General features: G+C 46.3%; 1 protein-coding gene across 2 annotated transcripts; it reads left to right on the top strand.

Annotated features, from left to right (window-relative positions):
* The first annotated feature begins 1,012 nt into the window (after window positions 1–1,012).
* On the top strand, window positions 1,013–18,948 carry kctd14 (potassium channel tetramerization domain containing 14). 2 transcript variants are annotated; one of them, XM_063054686.1, is made up of 2 exons: window positions 1,013–1,111; window positions 12,515–18,948. In XM_063054686.1, exons 1-2 carry the CDS (start codon window positions 1,076–1,078, stop codon window positions 13,184–13,186), a joined length of 708 nt encoding a protein of 235 aa, XP_062910756.1. In that variant the 5' UTR covers window positions 1,013–1,075; the 3' UTR covers window positions 13,187–18,948. The 2 variants fall into 2 exon arrangements, with proteins under 2 accessions (XP_062910756.1, XP_062910754.1); XM_063054684.1 differs by lacking the exon at window positions 1,013–1,111 and adding an exon at window positions 1,352–1,466.
* Window positions 18,949–25,503: the final 6,555 nt, after the last annotated feature.

Genomic DNA, 25,503 nt, shown 5'->3' with positions numbered 1-25,503 from the left:
GACCATGATTGTTCTCAAAAAATTTATCTACAGAAGTGGTTTGATGTTGCCTTCTTCTGGGCAGTGTCTTTACAAGATGGGTGACCCCAGCCGTTATCAATACTCTTCAGAGATTATCTGCCTGGCGTCAGTGGTCGCATGACCAGGACTTGTGGTCTGCACCGGCTGTTCATACGACCATCCACCACCTGCTCCCGTGGCTTCACATGACCCTGATTGGGGGCTAAGCAGCTGCTACACTTTGTCCAAGGGATATCTACAGGCTAGCAGAGGGAAGGAGTGTCTTACAACTCCCTTGGTAGAGATATATCTCCACCCCGCCACCCTTTACCGGGATGCTGCCCGGATTGGAGAGCAGATTTTATGATCACAGGTTGAGCGAGTTAGGGCTTTTCTCTTTGGAGCGAGGGAGGATGAGCGGTGACATGATAGAGGTGTGCAAGATTTTGAGAGGGATTGGGAGAGTGGACAGCCAGAAATGTTTTCCCAGGACAGAAGTAGCTAACGCCAGGGGCATAATGTTAAACTGATTGGAAGAAAGTATAGGGGAGATGTCGTAGGTATTTTACCGAGTGGTGGGTGTGGCTAACATCTTACCGGGGTAGCGGTAGAGGAAGATACATTAGGGACATTTTAAAGAGTCTTCGAAGTTCAAGGTAAATTTATTATCAAAGTACATACTTGTCACCATATAGAACGCTGAGATTTATTTTCTTGTGGGCAGTCACAGTAAATCGAGGAAACACAATAGAATCAGCGAAAGACCACACATACAGTACACACAAAGACTGACTAACAACATATTGTGCAAATATAAAAGAAACAAATCAATAAATAAGCAATAAATAATATTGAGAACATGAGTTGTAGAGTCCCTGAAAGTGAGTCTGTAGGTTGTGGAATCAGTTCAGATGCGGGTGAGTGAAGCTCTCCCCTCTGATTCGGGAGCCTGACTTTTGAGGGGCGGTGACTGGTCCTGGACCTGGTGGAGTGAGTTCTGAGGTTCCTGTGTCTGCTCCCCGATGGCCGCAGCGAGACGAGAAACGGCCTGGACGGTGGGGGTCCCCGACGACCGATGCTGCTCTCCGGCCACTGCGCTCCACGGAGATACGTGAGTGGATGATAAAATATATATCTGAGTGTAGAAGGGAAGGGTGAGATTGATCTTAGATTAGGTTAAAGGTCCGGCACAATATTGTGGACTGTACTGCCGCGTTCGACCTAATGAAGTTAATCAGTAGCTGGGGCCGGTAGTACAGATCGTTCTCTACCTGAACTACCTGTCACTGTGAAGTTGTGGCTGTCCCCGCCCTCCTGCACCTGACTACTGACGTTCGAATTCCTGGGCAGCGGAGCCTCATTCCACCGCTCGGACAGCGGCAGAGCTGCTCACCCACCCGGGGAAAGGTATGAGCTCCACCGGCTCGAGAGGGACCCCGAGATCCAGTATGGGATCCTCTCACAATGTGAGTGAAAACGGTTCATGTTTAACCTTGTAGCGGCGAGTTTCCCATCTCCTACTTCCTCCTCCTCCTCCTCTTCGTTCTCTCTCCCCCACACCTCCCTCTCCCCCTTCTCCCCACACCTCTCTCCCCCTTCTCCCCCACATCTCTCTCCCCCTTCTCCCCCACACCTCCCTCTCCCCCTTCTCCCCCACACCTCTCTCCCCCTTCTCCCCCACATCTCTCTCTCCCTTCTCCCTCACACCTCTCTCCCCCTTCTCCCCCACATCTCTCTCTCTCCCTTCTCCCCCACACCTCCCTCTCCCCCTTCTCCCCCACACCTCCCTCTCCCCCTTCTCCCCCACACCTCTCTCTCCCCCTTCTCCCCCACACCTCTCTCCCCCTTCTCCCCCACACCTCTCTCTCCCCTTCTCCCCCACACCTCTCTCCCCCTTTGCCCCCATACCTCCCTCTCCCCCTTCTCCCCCACACCTCCCTCTCCCCCTTCTCCCCCACACCTCCCTCTCTCCTTCTCCCCCACATCTCTCTCTCTCCCCTTCTCCCCCACACCTCCCTCTCCCCTTCTCCCCCACACCTCTCTCTCCCCTTCTCCCCCACACCTCTCTCTCCCCCTTCTCCCCCACACCTCTCTCCCCCTTCTCCCCCACACCTCTCTCTCCCCTTCTCCCCCACACCTCTCTCCCCCTTCTCCCCCACACCTCTCTGCCCCTTCTCCCCCACACCTCCCTCTCCCCTTCTCCCCCACACCTCTCTCTCCCCTTCCGTCCCCCTCTCTCTCTCTCCCCCTACCCCTCTCATTTTGCCTCTGATCCTTTCTCTCTTCCTCCCTCCCTCTGCCCTTCTTTCTGCTCTCCCCTGCTTCTCTACTCCTCCACCCGTCCCAGACTGAAACCTCCCCCTGCGAAGTGTTTGCTAACATCGGGGACGGGTGATGGCAGAGGGGTCAGAATCAATCACTCAATTGTTCAGCAGGGCAACAGGCCTTTTGGCCCAACTGGTCCATGCTGGCCTGAGTTCCCATCCCACTGCTCCCATTTGCCCATCATTTATCCCATATCCCTCTAAACCTTTCTGATCCATGTCCTTCCAAATGTCTTGCAACTTGTTATTGTACCTGCCTCATCCACATCCCCTGGCAGATCCATGTACCCACAGCCATCTGCACAAAGAGGCTGTCCAGTTAAATCCTCCCCACCACACCACACCTGAAACCTCTGCCCTCAGCTGCATGTTTGGCCGGGGTTGGGTGTGGCGTCTTTATTCCCCTCTCGCGTGGGCTTCTGACTTCATGGTAGGACCCTGGACTTTCTATCCAAGTGATGACACTAGATGCTGGGGTGGGGGGCCTAAAGGGGAGAGAGCGAGAGAGACGGGCACAGAGGAAGTGGGAAGAGAGAGGGAGGGGGGAGGGGAAAGAGAGGGGAGAGAGATGAGAGAGGGAAGGGGAAAGGATGAGGGGGTGAAGAGAGAGAGAGGGGATAAAGAGATGGAGTGGAAGAGAGTGGGGAAAGATGGGGATGGGAAAGAGAGAGCGGATGGAGGGGAGGGGAAGACAGTTGCTGTGGGAGAGAGGTGGGAGGAGGAGAGAGAGAAAGGGAAAGTGTAAAAAGAGAGGGGGACAGGAGAGGAGAGTGGGAGAAAGGGAAAGAGATGTGTGTTCACTTGAGATGACGTCATCTGTGGAAATACCATTCTCACTTCAATAGCTTGTGGATTTAAGTTTCATTCCTGGGATCTGAGCACTGAAATTCAGAGAGATGTATTATTGTTGTTGTTGTTATTATTATTATTATTATTATTATTATCAGACAAGTGGTTAAGGCATTCAACTAGCGATCTGAAGGTTGTGAGTTCGAGCCCCAGCCGAGGCAACGTGTGTTGTGTCCTTGAGCAAGGCACTTAATCACACATTGCTCTGCGACAACACTGGTGCCAAGCTGTATGGGTCCTAATGCCCTTCTCTTGGACAACATCGGTGTCGTGGAGAGGGGAGACTTGCAGCATGGGCAACTGCCGGTCTTCCATACAACCTTGCCCAGCCCTGCGCCCTGGAGAGTGAAGACTTTCCAGGCGCAGATCCATGGTCTCGCAAGACTAATGGATGCCTATTTTATTATCAGCTTTATTTCAAGGTTTGAAGTTAATTTATTATCAAAGTACATGCGCATGAAGCATAAAAGCATTCAGTGACGTATGTTGTTTGCGTCAATGACCAACACTGTCCAAGGACGTGCTGGGGGCAAACACAAGTATCCATAAGATACAGGAGCAGAATTAGGCTATTTGGCCCATTGAATCTACTCTGTCATATCATCATGGCTGATCCAATCAAGAATCTATCAACCTCTGAATTAAATATACCCATTGACTTGACCTCCACAGCCGCCTGGGGCAATGAATTCCACAAGTGTAGCCGTGCTTCCAGCACCAATGTGGCATGCCCACACGTCAATAACCCTAACCCATACGTCTTTGAACTGTGGGTGGAAACTGGAACACCAGAGGAAATCCACGTGGTCACGAGGAGAACGTACAAACTCCTTACAGACAGCAATGGGAATTGAACCCAGATCAGTGATTGCTAGCACTGTAAGGCTTTGTGTGAACCACTACGCTACCGTGCACCCCCCTTTTTATATACAGAGCTTATAAAAAATATTCAGCCCCCTTGGAAGTTTTCATATTTTATTGTTTTACAACATTGAATCAAAGTCGATCTAATTTGGCTTTTTTGACACTAGTCAACAGAAAAAGACTCTTTTGTGTCAAAGTGAAAACAGATCTCTACAAAGTGATGTAAATTAATTACAAATATGAAACACAAAATAATTGTTGCATATGTATTTACCCCTTTAATATGACACACCAAATCATCACTGATGCAGCTAATTGGTTTCAGAAGCCACATAATTAGTTAAATGGAGATCTGTTTTTGGAGACCTGTGTGCTGTCAAGGTGTTTCAATTGATTGTAGTAAAAATACACCTGTATCTGGAAGGTTCAACTGCTGGTGAGTCAGTATCCTGGCAAAAACTGCACCATGAAGACAAAAGAACTCTCTAAGCAACTCTGTAAAAGGTTTTTGAAAAGCACAAGTCAGGAGATGGAAACAAGAAAATTTCCAAATCACTGAATATCCTTTGGAGTACAGTTAATTCAATCATCAAGAATTGGAAAGAATATGGCACAGCTGTAAATCTGACTAGAACAGGCTGTCCTTGAAAACTGAGTGACTGTGCAAGATGGGAACTAGTGAGTGAGGCCACCTAGAGACCTATGACAACTCTGGAGGAGTTACAAGCTTCAGTGGCTGAGATGGGAGAGACTGCACACACAACAACTGTTTCCCAGGTGCTTCGCCAGTCACAGCTTTATGGGAGAGTGAGGTTGTGAGAAAAGCTCACATGAAATTTTAGCAGAAGGCATGTGGGAGACTCTAAAGTCAGCTGGAAGAAGGGTCTATGGTCTGATGAAACCAAAATTGAGCTTTTTGGACTTAAGACTAAACACTACGTTTGGCATAAGTCAAGCACCGCACATCATCAAAAACACACCATCTCTACCGTGAAGCATGGTGGTGGCTGCATCATGCTGTGGGGATGCTTCACTGCAGCAGGCCCTGGAAGGCTTGTGAAGGTACAGGGTAAAATGAATGCAGCAAAATACAGGGAAACACATCAAAGTTGCTGGTGAACGCAGCAGGCCAGGCAGCATCTGTAGGAAGAGGTGCAGTCGACATTTCAGGCCGAGACCCTTCGTCAGGAAACGTCGACTGCACCTCTTCCTAGAGATACTGTCTGGCCTGCTGCATTCACCAGCAACTTTGATGTGTGTTGCTTGAATTTCCAGCATCGGCAGAATTCCTGTTGTTTGCGTTTAAATACAGGGAAATCCTGGAAGAAAAGGGCTGTTCACTCACGATCCCTGTGCAACCTGACAGAGCTTGAGCAGTTTTGTAAAGAAGAATGGGGAAAAATTGCAGTGTCCAGGTGTGCAAAGCTGATAGAGACCTATCCACACAGACTCAGGGCTGTAGTTGCTGCCAAAGGTTCATCTACTAAATACTGACTTGAAGGGGATAAATACTTGTACAATCAATTATATTGTGTTTTATATTCGTAATTGATTTAGATAACTTTATAGAGATCTGTTTTCACGTTGACACAAAATATTATTTTTCTGTTGACCTCTGTCAAAAAAGCCGACTTAAATACACTGTGGTTCAATGTTGTAAAACATTAAAACATGAAGATTTCCAAAGGGGTGAATACTTTTTATAGGCACTGTATATACTGTATATTAGTTGCTCAGAACAGCACCGAAGGCGTGCTGTATTCCAGGTGAGGTATAAACTCTCTCAGGATACTGTTGCACAGGAATGATGGGAGATCTTTTCTGGGGCCAATGTTACCTCACATCCACTATCATCAAAATCAGTGCCTGTTCTTAGATAAAGGGCCCAAACCACTCACCATATTTAAAAGTGGTCTGAGATCTTTCTGTGCACTAGCTGGCTGCACCTATATTACAACTGCCTGAGAGGACGATGGAGAAAGAGGCTCTCACAAAATTTAAGTCTCGGGAAGCCACTTGAATTGTCAAGGTAACGAAGGTGATGAACCAATTGGAAATGGGATTAGTGTCGGCAAGGATTCTCGCTGAACGCGGTGGGTCGAAGGGCCTGTTTCTCTTGTAACTATGAAAAGCAGGGACTTTTGTTCAGTGTGCAGCATACTTGCCTTTATTTCTTAAGATATTGAGTAGAAGAATTAGGAAGTCATGTAACACCTATGTAAAAAATGTGGTTAGTCTGCACTCAGAGTTCTGTTTGCATTCCTGGTTGCCTCACTACAGGAAGATGTTGATGCTTTGGAGAGGGGACAGGAGAGGTTCACCAAAATCAACATCAAATCGAATCAAATTCAAGTTTAATTATCATTCCACCATGCATTGATACAGCCTAACGAAACCATGTTCCTCTGGCACCAAGTTGCAAAGCATACACAGCACATTCAAAATAGCGAGCAAAAAAAAAATCATGCAAAGAAGCTCATATAAAATCCAAGCCCCTGAGTGACATATCCTGCAAATTGATGGTACAGTCTCCCAGCTGTGCGCAGACGCACGCAATCCAGCCTATCATTCACCGATCGAACACTGGAGGGCAGCACTGATGGGAGAGGCCACACCCAGCTGAGCACAGACGCCATGCTACACTGTCTCCAGTGTCTCCCCACCTGGAGCGCAGTAGCAGGCAAGCCTGCGGCTTGAGGCCTCATCCTCACGCACTGACAGGGTAGTCCTGCAGCACCTGAAGTTCTTGGAGTCAAGAACTGCCTTGTGATCATAAAAAACACATTTAACAAAGCAAAAAAACACCAGGATGTTTTCTGGATATGAGAGTATTAGCAATTAGGTTGGACAAACTACGGTTGTTTTTTTCTGGAGGCTGAGTGGAGAGCTGAGAGAAGTTTGTAAGATTGGGAGGGGCATAGTAGACAGTCAGAATCTTTACCTCAAGACAGAAAGGACAAATAATAGAGGCCATAGCTTTAAGGTGGGGGAGGAGGGAAGTTCAATAGATGTAAAGCTTTTTATTCGTGGAGTGATGGGTGCCTGGACCGGTCTGCCAGGGGCTTGCTTGTTTATTTATTTGCACTGTTTGTCTTTTTTTCCACATTTTTTATTTGTCCGTCCTTGTATATTTATTTATTTTATTTACTTAGTGATACAGTACGGGGTAGACCCTTCTGGCCCACCGAGCCACTCCACCCCAGCAACCTTCGATTAAACCCGAGTAACCCTAACCTAATCACAGGACACTTTACAATGACCAAGGACTAATTAACCTCCCCAGTACCTCTTATGGGAGGAAACCAGAACACCTGGAGGAAAGCCACATATTCTACAGGGAGGACGTAGAGACTCCTTATAGAACAGCGCTGGGATTGAACTCCAAATTCCAGAACACCCCGAGCTGTAAAAACATCATGCTAACCCTCACACTACTGTAGCAACCAGTTTTTGTGGGTAGTTTTTAATTGATTCTATTGTATTAATTTCTTCTACCATGAATGCCTGCAAGAAAAGGAAGCTGGAGGTAGTATGTGGTGACATATAAGTATTTCGATAATAAATTTACTTAGAGCATAGAAATCTATAGCACATTACAGGCCCTTCAGCCCACATTGTTGTGCTGACCATGTAACCTACTCTAGGAACAGCCTAGAATTTCCCTACTGCATAGCCCTCTATTTTTCTAAGCTCCATGTACCTAAGAGACTTTTAAAAGACCCTGTTGAACTTTGAACTTGAACGTGCAGGAATAGTGGGAAATGGATCATGTGCGGACAGAGTTAGTTGACATGTTTAATACAGAGAGGATGGGCCGAAGGGCCTATTGCTGTTTTGTACCATTCAATGTTCCATATGCCGTAACACAGAGGAGGCTATTTGGCCCATTAAGTGTGTGCTTGTTACAAAAGCAATGCCTCTAATCCCAACCTCCCACACTGGGTCTATCATAAACCTCTATCATAAGAACATAAGAAATAGGAGCAGGAGTAGGCCATCTGGCCCATCAAACCTGCTCCACCGTTCAATAAGATCATGGCTGATCTGGCCATGGACTCATCTCCACCTACCTGCCTTTTCCCCATAACCTTTAATTCTCCTACTATGCAAAGATCTATCGAACCTGGTCTCCACTGCTTCATTGGGCTGAGAATTCCATAGATTCACCACCCTCTGGGAAAAGCAGTTCCTCTTCATCTTCTCCCAAGTTAACTCTCCCAAATCTTGAGGCTATGTCCCCTAGTTCTAATCTCACCTACCAGTGGAAACAAGTTTCCTGCCTCTATCTTATCTATCCCTTTAATAATTTTATGTTTCCCCAAGATCTCCTCACTTCCTTCTGAATTCCAGTGAATACAGTCCCAGGTGACTCAATCTCTCCGCATAGTCTAAACCCCTCATCTCTGGAATCAACCTGGTGAACCTCCTCTGCACCGCCTCCGAAGCCAGTATATCCTTCCTCAAGTAAGGAGACCAGAACTGCACGCAGTTCTCCAGGTGTGGCCTCACCAATACTCTGCGCAGTTGCAGCATAACCTCCCTGCTCTTGAATTCAATCTCTCTCGCAATGAAGGCCAACATTCCATTTGCCTTCTTGATAGCCTGCTGCACCTGCAGCCCAACCTTTTGTGATTCATGCACAAGCAATCCCAAGTCCCTCTGCATAGGAGAGTTCTGCAATTTTTTTTACCATTTAAATAATAATCTAATAATCTGCTCTTCCATTTTTCCTTCCAAAGTGTATGACCTGGCATTTACCAACATTGTGCTCCATCTGCCAGCACTTTGCCCACTCGCTTAACCCATCTATAACTCTCTGCAAACTCTCCGTATCTTCTGCACAATTTGCTTTTCCACTCAATTTAGTACCATCAGCAAACTTAGATAAATAAATAAAGGCATCCGTCACTCTCATGAGACCATGGATCTGTGCCTGGAAAGTCTTCACTCTCCAGGGCGCAGGCCTGGGCAAGGGTGTATGGAAGACTGGCAGTTGCCCGTGCTGAAGTCTCCCCTCTCCATGACACCGATGTAGTCCAAGGGAAGGGCAAGGGCCGATACAGCTTGGCACCAGTGTCGTCGCAGAGCAATGTGTGGTTAAGTGCCTTGCTCAAGGACACAACACGCTGCCTCGGCTGGGGCTCAAACTCACGACCTTCTGATCGCTAGTCGAATGCCTTAACCACTTGGCCACATGCCCACAAACTTAGATACACTACACTTAATCCCCTCTTCCAGATCGTTAATATATATCGTGAACAGTTGTGGGCCCAGCACCGACCCCTGCGGAACATCACTCATCACTGATTGCCAACCAGGGTAACACCCATGTATCCCAACTCCCTGCTTTCTATTAGTTAACCAATCCTCTATCCATGCTGATATACCACCCCTAGCTCTAGGTATCCTTATCTTATGGATAAGTCTTTTATGTGGCACTTTATCGAATGTCTTCTGGAAATACAAGTAAATAATGTCCATCTGTTCCCCTCTATCCACTACGCTCATCATATCCTCAAAGAACTCCAGTCAATTTGTCAAACAGGACCTGTCTTTGCTGAATCTATGCTGCGTCTGCCTGATGGATCCATTTCTTTCCAGATGCCTTGCTATTTCTTCTTTAATGATAGCTTCAAGCATTTTCCCAAATACAGATGTTAAACTAATTGGCCTATAGTTACCTGCCTTTTACCTACACCCTTTTTTAAACAGTGGTGTGACATCCACCTTCTTCCAATCCGCCAGGACCTGCCCAGAGTCCAGAGAATTTTGGTGAATTATCACCAAAGCCTCTACTGTAACTTCTGCCATTTCTTTCAGTACCCTGGGTTGCATTCCATCAGGACCAGGGAACTTATCTATTTTCAGGCCCACAATTTTGCTCAGCACTACCTCTTTAGCGATAGCTATATTATCAAGGTCTTCGTCTCCCATCGCATCCATAACATCTTTCTTTGGCATGTTAGATGCGTCCTCCACCATGAAGACCGACGCAAAATAGTCATTCAAAGCCTCGGCCATTACCTCATTAGCCAATCTCAATTCCCCCCTCTTGTCCTCCAAGGGATGTACGTTCACTTTAGCCACCCTTTACTGCTTTATATAATTGTAAATACTTTTACTACCCATTTTTATATTATATTATTTTCATAATCTATCTTCCCTTTCTTTATTGCTTGCTTAGTGGTTTTTTGATGCTTTTTAAAGTTTTCCCAATCTTCCAGTTTCCCTCTACTCTTGGCAACTTTGTATGCACGAGCTTTTAGTTTAATGCCTTCTTTTAGTTCCTTAGTTAACCAAGGCTGGCTCTCCCCACCCTTACTGTCCTTGCTTTTAGCTGGAAAATACTTTTGTTGAGCACCATGAAAAATCTCTTCGAAAGTCTGCCACAGTTCCTCAACTGTCCCACCATATAGCCTGCGTTCCCAGTCTACACTAGCCAAATTCTCCCTCATCCCATTGTAGTCTTCATTGCTTAGGCATAATACTCAGGTTTTCGATCATACTATCAGATCTCCCTTTGCCTCCACTGCTCCAGAGTCCAATCTCATGTTGTGCCACTTGCCCTCTAATCCAGCCAGCATCCTGGTAAACCTCTTCTGAACCCTCTCCAAAGCCTCAACATCTTTCCTATAGTGGGGCGACCAGAACTGTAGGTAATACTCCAGATACAGCCTAACTAGTTGAACAGACATGAAGTCTTGTGTAACCACAACACAAAAGTAAACCACACTATCACAGCATTCCAAAATATCACATGTCTACATTTTCTAATAGGTGTTAACAAATACTAGGCAGGATAACACTGTATGCACAACAATTATGTGTGATTTCCAAAGGAATTTCTCAAGCTGCACCCTGCTCTCGATATGACTTGTGCATCAAGTATTTCCAGAATCTCTCTTCAGTGCCCTAAATACCAGTGAATCACTTGAACTCAGTCCAATATTTTATAACTGTCTGTTATGGTGTTGCTGAGACTTTGGAGAGCTGGCATTGATCCCACACAGGGATGTCTATCAGATGGGCCTCTGTCTGCTGTTAGTTTCTGAGATCTCAATTACAGGTCATTGATGAGGTGCTGCACTCTTACAGTATCACCCCTCCCACAGTGTGACCCTCCCTCAGTACCACCCCTCCCACAGTGTGACCCTCCCTTAGTACCACCCCTCCCACAGTGTGACCCTCCCTCAGTACCACCCCTCCCACAGTGTGACCCTCCCTCAGTACCATCCCTCCCACAGTGTGACCCTCCCTTAGTACCACCCCTCCCACAGTGTGGCTCTCCCTCAGTACCACCCCTCTAACAGTGAGTTCCTCCCTCAGTACTGCCCTTCCCACAGTGTGACCCTCCTTCAGTACTACCCCTCCCACAGTGTGACTCTCCCTCAGTACCACCTCTCCCACAGTGTGACCCTCCCTCAGTACCACTCCTCCTTCAGTGTGACCCTCTCTCATTACCACCCCTCCCACAGTGTGACCCTCCCTCAGTACTGCCCTTCCCACAGTGTGACTCTCCCTCGGTATCATCCCTCCCACAGTGTGACCCTCCCTCCGTACCACCCCTCCCACAGTGTGACCCTTCCTCAGTACCACTCCTCCCACAGTGTGACCCTCCCTCAGTACCACCCCTCCCACAGTGCCTCTCCCTCAGTACCACCCCTCCCACAGTGTGACCCTCCCTCATTGACCCTCCCTCAGTACCCCGCTCCCACAGTGTGACCCTCCCTCAGTACCACCCCTCCCACAGTGTAACCCTCCCTCAGTACCACCCCTCCCACAGTGTGACCCTCTTTAAGTACTGCCCCTTCCATAGTGTGACCCTCAATACAGCCCCTCCCATGGTACAGCACTCCCTAGTATTGCCCCTCTTTGTTCACTCCAGTAACTGAGGATTTTATAGGGCATTGGTTAGGTCACATTTAAAGTATAGTGAGCAGTTTTGGCTCCCATAGCTAAGAAAAGATACGCTGGCACTTGGAGAAGGTCCAGACGAGGTTCACAAGAATGATCTTCAAATCAATAGGGTTAATGTGTGAGAAGTGTTTGAAGGCTCTAGACCTGTACTTGCTGGAGTTTGAAGAATGAGGAGGGATCACCTTGAAAACTATTGAATGTTGAAAGGCTTAGATAGATGTTTCCTATAGCAGGGGAGTCTGGGACCAGAAGGCACAGCCGCAGAATAGAAGGATGTCCATTTAGAACAGAGATGAGGAAGTTTTGTTTTTAGCCAGAGGGTGGTGAATTGTGGAATTCATTGTCACAAATGGCTGTGGAGGCCAGGTCGTTGAATATATTTAGAGCGGAGGTCAATATTCTCTTGATGAGTCGGGGCATCAAAGGTTACAGGGAGAATGAGATGGGAGGAATGATAAATCGGCCATGTTGGAATGGTAGAGCAGGCTCTATAGGCCAAATGACCTAATTTTACTCCTATATGTTATGGTCTTGTAACTCTGTTGGCCTTGTTGTTTTAGGCATCCTCGGTGCTGAGTCTGAACATCGGAGGCCACATCTACTGGACCACCTTTGGTACCCTAAATCGGTTCCCGGGCTCCAAGCTGGCCGAGATGGTCAACGGGCAGTCCAAGGCGAAGATGGATGCGGACGGGAGATACTTCATCGACCGCGATGGCACCCACTTCCAGCACGTGCTGGACTTCCTCCGGGGCAGAGACCCGCCGCCCCACCTGGCCAAGGAGGTCTACCAGGAGGCAGTCTACTATGACATTGAGCCACTGGTCAAGCTGCTAGAGGACTCCCCCAAGCTCTTTGGTGAGGTGGTAGGACGCCGGCAGTTCCTGGCCAGGGTGCCCAACTACCAGGAGAACATCGAGGTGATGGTGCGGGTGGCCAGGGCCGAGGCCGTGGCCGCGAGGCACTCCACGGTAATTGTGTGTCTGGTCAAGAACGAGGAGGAGGTTCCCAAGTGCCAGGATGCAGTGAACAGCCTGGACACGGGCAAGGAGTCAGTGGTACAGTTCGGACCCTGGAAGGCTTCACCTTCCATCTCGGACCTCCTGCATTGCATCCAACTGGACATTGAGAGCAAGGGCTACCAGACGTCCTACCAGCCTCTGGAGATAGTGAAAGGATTCCTTACCAGACCCTGTGAGTTCCTCTACAGGTTCACCTTCACCTGGTGGTGAGACAGAGCCCTCAACTTCTCCCAAGCGAATGTTTGATTGAGAATCAGGGCCTCGGGGAAACTGAAGATCGGACAAGTAGGAGCCACGTTCAGGCTTCAGGACAATACTGTAGATTATCTGGTCTATCGCTGCTGTGCCAGCATTTTGAGGAAGGATTCTACTAAATGCCATCTCCTGTGTATTCTCCACCACCCTGGGCATTGCTCTCTCCAAGTGCTTTATGTTATTTTATTGAGACAAGTACTTTATTTTATTTTATTGAGAGATCAGGCCCTTCCTTCCCTTCAAGTCGTGCCACGCAGCAACTCGACCATTTAACCCTAACCTAATCACGGGACAATTTACAGTGACAAGTTCCAATCGCTACCTCTTCAGACTGAGAGAGGAAACTGGAGCACCACGCTTCATGAGAAGGATGTGAAAGCTATCTTACAGAGGACGTCAGAATCGTACTTCAAACGCCGACGTCCCGAGCTGTGATTGCATCATGCTAGCTGCTGTGCCATTGGGGCTCCCAGTTTTTCCCATTTTTACTCAGTATTCCTGTTGAAATCACTGCAGTCTGATCTCTCCGCTTGTTTTGGAACACTTTGTAACCAGTTACCCAAATTCTCCAACCTCTGGGTTCACACCTCCTCGGTGACATCTACTACTGCTTCTGAAATAATTAACCTCCTTTCTGTGCTGGAGTATTAACTAGGTCATTTACGTAGAACGTAGAACACTACAGCACACTACAGGTCCCTTGCCGACCTTTTAACCTACTCCAAGATCAATGTAACGTGGCATGGTAGGATAGTAGTTAGCTCATCCCTTTGCAGTGCTGTTTGGAGTTCAGTTCCCATTGCTGCCTGTGAGCAGTTTGTACATTCTCCACGTGACCACACGGATTTCCTCCTGGAGCTCGGGTTTCCTCCCACTTTCCAAAGACATACAGGTTAGGGTTAGTAAGGTTGGTGCCAGAAGCGTGGCGACACTTGCGGGCTGCCGAGCACAATCCTCTCTGATTTGGTTTGACTCAAACGACACATTCCACTGCACGTTTTGTAGTTTCAATGTAGATTTGACAAATAAAGCTAATTTTTTAAATCTTTAATCTTTCCCACAGGGCCCTCCATTTTTCTTTCACCCATGTGCCAATCTAAGAGTTTCTTAAACGCCCCTAACATGTTTACCTCTATCACCGCCCCCCGTAGTGTTTTCTGTGCATTCGCCATTCTCTGTGTAAAAAAACTTACCTCTGACATTCCCCCCCTCCATACACTCCTCCCATCACCTTAAAATTATGCCCCCTTCTGTTAGACACTGCTGACCTAGAAAAAAAGTCTCTAGCTGTCCGCTCCATCTGTGTCTCTTATCTTCTCTCAAGTCACCTCTCATCCTCCTTTGATCCAAAGAGAAAAGTCGTAGCTTGCATATCCTCTCCTCATCCAGGCAGCAGCTTGGTTGCTTTTGGAAAGATTTTAAAGTGGATTCTAATCAAGCATCTTCATACATAGAAGGCAGAGGGCAAAAAAAGAAAGACTTGTTCTCTCCATAATGCCACTCTGCTTGGTAAATGTCTCTGATCCCATTAATAAGTTTTCAAAGGAAAATGTTTTCAGAATGTTCTTCTGTCTGGAAAACGATAATGATTAGCTTTATTTGTCACAAGTGTATCGAAAGATACAGTGAATTGCATCGTTTTGTATCAACGTCTAACACAGCCCAGGTGTGGCCATGATTCCAATGCCAACCTCGCATGCTCACAACTCACTAATGCAAACGCAAATGTCTTTGGAGTGAGGGGAGATACCACGAACCCATAGGAATCCCACACACTCACAGGGAGAACAAACAAACTCCATACAGACCGTGGCAGGAATGGAACCCCAATCGTACAGCTGGCACAATAATGACTTGCACTAACCGCTATGCTACCATGCCGCCTAATTCTCCTGCCCTGGGACAGAGGCTCCAACCTTCATAGTTTTATAAACGTCTCTAAGGTCACCCCTCAGCCTCCTGCAGTCCACTGAGAACAAACACACCCTATCCAATCTCTCCTTAAAAGTACAGCCCTCCATTCCAGGTAACATCCTGGTGAATCTCTTCCACACATTTGGTACTGCTACGATATTCTGCAGTTTGATGACCAGAACTGTACAATGCCTTGACTCACTTCACATCTAAGTGATCCTATTGGGGCGCCACAGTAACATAGCAGTTAACATGACCCTATTGAAATTCAATTCTGATGCTGTCTGTAAAAAGTTTTACGTCCTCCAAGTGCCCTGGTTTCCTCTCACATTCCAAAGACATACCGGTTAGCAGGGTAATTGGTCATTGTCAATTGTCCTGTGATTAGGCTTGAGTTAAATAGGTGGGTTACTGGGTGGTGTGGCTTATTGGGCCAGAAGTGCCTGTTCCACGTTGTATCTCTAAATAAACAAACACTGGTCTCCATATGGAACTGTGGGAAACTAACTTAATGGATAATTCAATTGGTGGGCATCATAGGTGTTGATAATAGGTGATTCACCCACTTTTGAAGAATCAGAATTAGAACTGAGTTTCTTATCACTGACTTATATGAAATGTGTTGCTTTGTGGCAGCAGGGTGGTGAAAAGACATCAAATTTACTATGAAATTATGAAATAAATAACCATGTAGTGTTCATGAGTTGGTTCGTTGTCCATTCAGAAAACTGATGGTGGAGGGGAAGAATCTGTTCCTAAAACATTGAGTGTGCATCTTCAGGCTCCTGTACCTCCTCCCTGATGGCAGCAATGAGAAGAGGGCATAGCCTGGGTGATGGGGGTCCTTAATGATGGGTGCCACCATCATGAGGCATTGTCATTTGAACATGTCCTCGATGGTGGGAGGCTGGTGTCCATGATGGAGCTGGCTGAGTTTTCAACTTCCCACAGCTTTTCCTGATCCTGTACTGTGGCCCTTCCGCACCAGACGGTGATGCAACCAGTTAGAATGCTGTCCATGATACACCTGTAGAAATTTGCTGGAGTCTTGGTGACATACCAAATCTCCTCAAACTCCTCATGAAACATAGCCACTGTTGTGCCTTCTTTATAATTGTATCAATATGTTGGCCCAGGGCAGGTCTTCAGATATCTTAATGGAACTTAATGAAGATAATTAATTCAGGGAACTACAATTGAGAAATATTTAAAAACACTAAATAAGTCGTGCAAAAAGAGAGCAAAATAGCAGGGTTGCATTCATAGACCATTCAGAAATCTGCTGGCAGAGGGCAGGAGATTGTTCCTGAATCACTGAGTGTGGGTCTTCAGGCTCTTGTACCTCCTTCCTGATGGCAGGAATGAGAAAAGGTGCCATAGTCGCGGAACGGTTAGCATGGCGTTATTACAGGTTGGGGCATCAGAGTTCAAGTTCAACCTCAACGGTAAGGAGTCTGTATGTCCTCCCCATGGAAGGCATGGGTTTTCTCCAGATGCTCCAGGTTCCTCCCACATTCCAAAGGACATAATGGTTAATAGGTTAACTGGACATTGTGAAAATTGTCCCGCGATTAGGCTATGGTTAATCGAGGGCTCGAAGGGACAGTTCCACACTTTATCTCAATCAATCAATCAATCAATTAATCAATAAATAAATAAAGGTGAATTTGATTTGCCACTTTCCATGGGCTGATTCTAGTACAGCGTGATCAGATTACAAAAATGGCTCAATTTTTTTGCTTGCTGGAACCAGTGGGTAAGTTAACCTTTGACCCTAAGTACCAGACGCCCTTCACCCGTCCCCAAGTGGAGTGAAGTTTCTTTTGTGCGCCCCACCATCATTAAACATCTGATTGCGGTTATGATTGAAGCAATTCAGTACGGTTGCTTAGTCCCATTGAGAAATGTACAGAATGCTTCTTGCTACTCAATTGGAATGTCGACCAGTAAAGCACAGAAACAGGCCCTTCAGCCCTCAATGTTGTGCCAAACCTATTAAATTAGTAATCAAATGTCCAACTAAACTAATCTCTTCTGCCTACACAATGTCTATATCCTTCCATTTTCCTCACATTCATGTGTCCATCTAAATGTCTCTTAAAAGTCCCAAACGTTTCTGCCTCTACCATCATACCAGGCAGCTCATTCCAGGCACCCACCACTCTCTGGCTAAAAAAAAGCTTGCTGCTCATATCTCCTTTCACCTTAAATACATGCCCTCTGGTGTTATTCATCTCAACCCTGGGTAAAAGATAATGTCTGTCTAATCTAACTATGCCTCTCATAATCTTAGGAACCTCTATCAGATCTCCCCTCAGTCCAACACTCCAGAGAAAACAACCCAAGTTTGTCCAATCACTTGTTATAACTCATGCCTTCTAATCCAGGTGGTATCCTGGTAAACTTCTTCTCCAAAAGCCTCGACAATAGGGAAAATTTCCTTTGCACCTCTACAGTAACATTAGAAGAAGCAACAATACAATTTCCATCACAGACTTTGTCACTTAGGTCATGAATTCTGTCTGCTGTAGTTCACCGATACTCTATCAGACTCTGATTAATAAATAAGTCTAGTTTTAACAATAATTAACAGAAAAAAAGATTATTTTGGCTGTCACTGATGTACTTTCTTCCACCTTCAACTCTTTGGAGTTTGTGCTCGTGTTGAAACATAGTACTTACAGGCGACCCCCATATTACCGATGATTGCCCTTACAGAATTTGTGAATTGCTACCCAAAAATCTGAGATGTATAATAAAATTCATTCTTACAGAAATTACATGGAAAGAATTTAATAAATAATTCAATTTTTTTTGAACTCACATTTCTTGATGCACGTGCTGTTGACCATATATAACCATATATTTTAACCATATATAACCATATATCAATTACAGCATGGAAACAGGCCATCTGGGCCCTTCTAGTCCGTGCCGAACTCTTACTCTCACCTAGTCCCACCGACCTGCACTCAGCCCATAACCCTCCATTCCTTTCCTGTCCATATAGCTGTCCAGTTTAACTTTAAACAACAACATCGAACCTGTCTCAACCACTTCTGCTGGAAAGCTCGTTCCACACAGCTACCACTCTCTGAGTAAAGAAGTTCCCCCTCATGTTACCCCTAAACTTTTGCCCTTTAACTCTCAACTCATGTCCCCTTGTCTGAATCTCCCCAACTCTCAATGGAAAAAGCCTATCCACATCAACTTTATCTATCCCTATCATAATTTTAAATACCTCTATCACGTCCCCCCGTAACCTTCTACGTTTTGCGTTACGGAAACTAGTGATGCAGACCATGTTCTAGTGAAACCAAAGTGGTACGATCACTCAGGCTGGGTCTGGCATCCTCCTCATGGGGTGTCTCTTGGTGGGTCCCCAGGTGGCTGGAGAGGCCAGTCTGGGACCCACATATTCTGGTGCAGAGTAAGTGGTGACTGGGGTCAGTAGTTGGGTCTTTTGGTTGTTCAGTCTCTCCTTTCACAGCTGCCTCTTGTTCTCAGCGACACAGCGGAGGTTGTTCTCATGCAGCGCAGCTCCATCTTGAACAGATTTCCTCCAATTCAAAGTAAATATATTATCAAAGTACATCTATGTCGCCATGTTGCTGAGATTCATTTTCTTGTGGGCATTTACAGGACAAAAAAGAAACTTTACAACTCCTCCCTTGGAGGGTCAGACACCCTGAGCCAATAGGCTGGTCCTGGACTTATTTCCTGGCATAATTTACATATTACTATTTAACTATTTATGGTTTTATTACTATTTAATTATTTATGGTGCAACTGTAATGAAAACCAATTTCCCCTGGGATCAATAAAGTATGACTATGACTATGACTATTAAGGTTGAAAGATGAAAAGTTTAAGGGGAACATGAGGGGAAACATCTTCACTCAGAGGGTTGCGAGAGTGTGGAATGAGCTGCCAGCACAAGAGGTGCATGCAAGCTCGATTTCAACATTTCAGAGAAGTTTGGTTAGGTACATGGATAGTAGGAGTATGGAGGGCTATGGACCCAGTGCAGGTTGATGGAAGTAGGCAGTATGAATGGTTTTGGCATGGACTAGATGGGCTGAAGGGCTTGTTTCTGTGCTGTACTACTCTATGTGCTGTAAGGTAGGCAACTGCAATGTTAGCACCTATTTCGAGAGGACTGGAATACAATAGGATGTAATGCTGAGTCTTTATAAGGCATTGGTCAGCAGTTTTGGGCCCCTTATCTAAGAAAGGATGTGCTGGCATTGGACAGGATCCAGAGGAGGTTCATGAGAATGATCCCGGGACCGAAATGGTTGATCTATGTTGAGTGTTTGATGGCTCTGGAGCTTAGAAGAATGAGGGTGGATCTCATTGAAACCTATTGAATATTGAAAAGCCTAGATAGAGTGGATCTGGAGAGGATGTTTCTAATAGTGGGAAAATCCAGGACCAGAATAGAGGGATATCCCTTCAGAACAGAGATGAGGAGGAATTTCTTTCGGCAGAGGGTGGTGAATCTGTGGAACTCATTGCCGCAGACAGCTGTGGGGGCCAAGTCACTGGGTAATTTTAAAGAGGAGGTTGACGAGTTCTTGATTAGTAAGGGTGTCAAAGGTTATGGGGAGAAGGCCGCAAAATAGGGTTGGGAGGGATAATGAATCAGCAATGATGGAATGGCAGAGCGGACTCACTGAGATGAATGGACTAACCTTTCTCCTATATCTTGTGGTTTTATTGTAACGAGCAGTGTACAGCGCCTGTCACCTAGGTGAAATTCCCGCCAACATCTGTAAGGAGTTCATACGTTCTCCCAATGTCCATGTGGGTTTCCTACGGGTGCTCCTGTTTCCTCCTACACTCAAAACACATACAGGTTAGTAGGTTAATTGGGCCAGAAAGGCCTGATCTCTAAACGAAAAATCAAAGAGGACATGTCCCAAGATTGGATCCTTCATGATGATTGCTGCCTTCTTGAGACACCAGCTCTTGAAGATGTCCTCGGTGGTGGGGAGGGTTGTGTCCCTGATGGGGCTGGTGGGTCTACAACCATCTGCAGCCTCTATACCAGGCCATGAGGGAACCAGTCAGAATGCTCGCCCTTGCCCTGAGACTCTACCATTCACCTACAGACTGGGGAGCGATTTACAGCAAAGGTTCAAAGTATGCTCGTACGAAGTATGCGTGTGCAATGCAACCCTCATATTTGTCTTCTCCAGGTAGTCACTAAGTACAGAAAAACCATGGGTGTTGATGAAAGAAAAGACATCAACTCAACCCCCACCCCCCATGGCAAGAGAAAGAAAAGAAACAAAACTCACAGATCCCAAAATCCCCCCTTCACTGCAGGAAATAAATAGCAACAATAACAGTCCCCAACCCCCTCACTTGCAGTAAAGAACAGCGATAGTAAAATAAATCTTTTTTTCTTCCTGTCCGTGCACAGGTCTTTACTGACGCTCTGATTTCCTCCCACAAAGACGTACTGCTTAGTAACTTAATTGGTGATTGTAAATGGTCGTGTGATTAGGCTGGGGTTAAATCAGTGGGCTGCTGGATGGCTCGTAAAGGCTTATTCTGCTGTATTTCTGTGCAAATAAATAAAGCTCCTGTGCTCACTGGGAGAACACGTACACTCTACACACAGAGAAACGGAGGCAGGAATCGAACCCAGGTTTCCAGCACTGTGAGGCGTCATTTCTACTGGCTGTACCACAGTGCCACTGCTCACTTTCCAGTGCTGGTGAAACCCTGAACTGTTAACTCTTCCTCTCCCCACACATGCTGCCTGACCTCATGGATATCCCCAGCATTTTTGGGGTTAACGCAAAACTTTCGCCCCTCTCCCCCGCAGCTCTCTAATCTGTTCCAGTCCCTGCTCGGTCTGGAAACTCCTTACAATTTGAACTCTGATCACAGGAGAGCAAACACATTTGCTTTTCACAAACGATTGTTTGCGTTCATGAACTGTTACTCCCTGCTTTGTTTGCACTGTGGCTGGAGAGGGAATAATAAAAGTTCCAAAACGGTGATGTGAAACTTTGTCGAGCTCCGGGGCTGGACACACAACTTCAAGCTCAAGTTTGCTGTCATCTGACTGTGCATATACACACCCAAATGAAATATTGTTCCTCTGGACCGCTGTGCACCCACAAAACATGTATCGCACACAGCACATCAAACAAAATATTACCAGAAATAAATTAATAAAATATAATTCAAAATGCATGTAGTGTGCAGAACTGGTAAATAGAAAACAGTTACCAGCTCACTGTCCTGGTGACAAGACCTTGGTGGTGACAGGGTATTCATTAGTCTCTCAGCCTGAGGGAAGAAACTGTTTCCCAGTCTGGCAGTCCTAGTCCTGATGCTCCTGTACTTCCCTTTTTTGTAGATTATGAGGACACTCAGTCCTCGTTTATTGTCATTTAGTAATGCATGCATTAAGAAATGATACAATGTTCCTCCAGTACGATATCACAGAAACACAGGACAGACCAAGACTAAAACTGACAAAAACCACATAATTATAACATATAGTTACAACAGTGCAAAGCAATACCGTAATTTGATAAAGAGCAGACCATGGGCACGGTAAAAAAAAGTCTCAAAATCCCGATAGCCCCAACATCTCGTGCAGATGGTAGAAAGGAGAAACTCTCCCTGCCATGAGCTTCCAGCGCCGCAAACTTGCCGATGCAGCATCCTGGAAGCACCCGACCGCAGTCCGACTCCGAATCCATCCGAAAACTTCGAGCCTCTGACCAGCTCTTCAACACCGAGCACCGAGCACCATCTCTGCTCAGCGCTTCGACCCCGGCCCGGCCGCCGAGCAACAAGCAAAGCCGAGGACTCGGGGCCTTCGCCTCCGGAGATTCTGGATCACACAGTAGCAGCAACAGCTTGTGGGCTGTCCACAGCATATCCTCGGACTGTATCGGTTGTTGACACCAACAACACACTTTACTGTTCCGATGTGCACATTACAAATAATGCTAACCTTTCTTTCATTCATCTTTTTATTTGGCTCCTTATCAACAGCTTTCCTGGCCCATTGTCTAGGCGGCATTTACAGCGTGCTAGGTATAAGATCAGGTTTTGATTCACACCGCGCTCTGTATGATCTCTCCAAAACCGTGTGGGTTTCCTCCGGGTGCTCTGGTTTCCTCCCACATTCCAAAGGATTAGTGAGTTGTGCACATGCTTTGTTGGCACTGTGACACCTGTGGGCTGCCCCAGCACAACCTGGGACTGTGATAGTCATTGATGCAAAACAAGGTATTTCACCGTACAACTTCAATGTACTTGTGTCAAATAAAGTTAAACCTAATACCAGTAATCTCTTTTATGTCACTGAACCTCAGAGCTGGTTACTCCTACAACACGTTCTTCAGCCTCTGACTCCCTCCTAGCTGTTCTACATAGCTGTCATTCTTTGCGAGTCAAAGACGCCGAACTAAAAATAACAAACATAAATAAATAAATGAAACAATGTAAACTAGATTTTCCCGTCCGAGTCAACTTGGCTACAGAGGAGGCAATGTGGAAGTGTGAATGAACTGGTCAGGTGAATCATGGTTCGGGATTCCAGGTGACCAATAGCTGAAGAGAAGTAGTATCATGTGACACCCAGTGAAGCGATAGTGTCACATGACCCTCATTATTAAGATGATAATTATTACCTTATTACCAGCAGTAGTCAGTGTAACTCTGATTATTATTATTAATCACCTTTGTAGTTTTATAGTTCTCATCTTTTCTATTCTGTAGATGCTGGAAATCTTCCCACAACCACTCAGGGCTGTATAGGGTGTCCGTGGAGGGGTAGCACCCCTGGTGAGGGGGCTTGTTGTATCCACTCTGGGGCAGCTCGCTCACCTTCGGTCCCCACTGGACACTCAGCTGTCACCTGTGGCTCCAAGTAGCTGTTTGCATGTGACAGCAGCCCAGTACACCACTCTGACAGGCGGGCTAAAGAAGGTGATGATAGCCCATGCGCCTCGTACCAGTGAGATAGGGACTTGCCTGTCCTAGCATGTGAAGTCAGCTCTGGCAGACTGGGCGGATGAGATCTCCCGTGAGATCCAACGGCCAGGAGGCTGTTCTACAACGCTTTGTGGAGAGTGAAGGGCATGATGAGACATGGAAGAAGTCATGGTCTTCCCCTGCCACCAAGAAAGACCCCAGTTTGTGGCAATCTCTCACACCACCAGAACCGGACTTCCAAGGTGGAGAGAGAGGAACTGCCCAGTGCAACAGCTTTTCCACTTTAAAAATTTTACTGGGACACATCTTTTGATTTTTTTTTGATGATTGATTTGATTGATTCTGTCGTCATTGGATACAAAGGACAACAATCAGTCAGATACCGGAAATCTTGAGCAACACACACATAATGCTGGAGGAACTCAGCAGCTCAGGCAGCGTCTATGGAGGGGAATAAACAGTCAAAGTTTTGGGCTGAAACCCTTCGTCAGGACTGGAAAGGAAGAGCGCAGAAGTCAGAATAAGATGCATAGATAGGGTGGATAGCTAGAGACTTTTCCCCAGAGTGGAAATGCAATAACTTTAAGGTGATTGGTTGAAAGAATAGTGGGGCTGTTAGAGTAAGTTCCTTGGGTGGTGATAGAGGCAGATACAATAGGGACATTTAAGAAGCACGTGGGTGGCCAAAAGTATGCATATGTAGAGATCATAATGGAAATGTATGTAAAGGATTGAGAGTCATTGAATGGTTTATTGTATATAATTTTATTTTTGAATAAAGTATATTTTGAAATTTTAAAAAAAGCACTTAGATAGGCACATGGATGATAGAAAAATGGAGGGTACATAGGAGGGAAGGGTCAGATTGATCTTGGAGTAGGTTAAAAGGTTGGCACAAGATTGTGGGCCGAAAGAACGTTCTCTGCTGTAATGTTCAATATTCTGTCCTCTGAAGGGCAACTCAGATGGGCAGTTAAATGCTGCCTCAGCTTCTGAATCCCACACCACATGAATGAAAGACTCTAGCAAATTTCTACAGATGTCCCATGGCGAGCAGCGTGTTCAAGGACACACCAGTCCTCATCGAGGGATCAGCAATGGAAGGGGAGATCAGTTTCAAGTTCCTGGGTGTCAGCATCTGTCCTGGGCCCAACATACTGATGCAATTACAAAGAAGGCACAACAGCACCTATATTTTATTAGGACTTTTCAGGAGATCTGTTATGTCACCAAAGGCTCTAGCAAATTTCTACACATGTACTGTAAAGAGCATTTCCACCGGTTGCATCACATCTGGTATGGAGGCTCCAATGCACAGAATTGGAATAAATGGCAGGAAGTTGTAGACTCAGCAGCACTGGGGCTCCACAGGGAACTGTCTTGTCTCCCTTTCTCTTCACCATTTACACCTCGGACTTCAACTACTGCACAGAGTCTTGTCATCTTCAGAAGTTTTCGGATGACTCTGCCATAGTTGGATGCATCAGCAAGGGAGATGAGGCTGAGTACAGGGCTACAGTAGGAAACTTTGTCACATGGTGTGAGCAGAATTATCTGCAGCTTAATGTGAAAAAGACTAAGGAGCTGGTGGTAGACCTGAGGAGAGCTAAGGTATCGGTGACCCCTGTTTCCATCCAGGGGGTCAGTGTGGACATGGTGGAGGATTACAAATACCTGGGGATACAAATTGACAATAAACTGGACTGGTCAAAGAACACTGAGGCTGTCTACAAGAAGGGTCAGAGCCGTCTCTATTTCCTGAGGAGACTGAGGTCCTTTAACATCTGCCGGACGATGCTGAGGATGTTCTACGAGTCTGTGGTGGCCAGTGCGATCGTGTTTGCTGTTGTGTGCTGGGGCAGCAGGCTGAGGGTAGCAGACACCAACAGAATCAACAAACTCATTCGTAAGGCCAGTGATGTTGTGGGGATGGAACTGGACTCTCTGACGGTGGTGTCTGAAAAGAGGATGCTGTCTAAGTTGCATGCCATCTTGGACAATGTCTCCCATCCACTACATAATGTACTGGGTGGGCACAGGAGTACATTCAGCCAGAGACTCATTCCACCGAGATGCAACACAGAGCGTCATAGGAAGTCATTCCTGCCTGTGGCCATCAAACTTTACAACTCCTCCCTTGGAGGGTCAGACACCCTGAGCCAATATGCTGGTCCTGGACTTATTTCATAATTTACTGGCATAATTTACATATTGCTATTTAACTATTTATGGTTTTGTTACTATTTAATTATTTATGGTGCAACTGTAACGAAAACCAATTCCCCCCGGGATCAATAAAGTATGACTATAACTCCGAGGTTGGACAGAAGGTGCGAACGGCCGGCAGGTCCAGGTGATGACGTCACGCACCCACCGACGTCACGGCGAAC

Source organism: Mobula hypostoma, chromosome 7 (assembly GCF_963921235.1).
Source record: "Mobula hypostoma chromosome 7, sMobHyp1.1, whole genome shotgun sequence".
Lineage (NCBI taxonomy): Eukaryota > Metazoa > Chordata > Chondrichthyes > Myliobatiformes > Myliobatidae > Mobula > Mobula hypostoma.
This window is presented reverse-complemented; position numbering and strand designations above follow the sequence as displayed.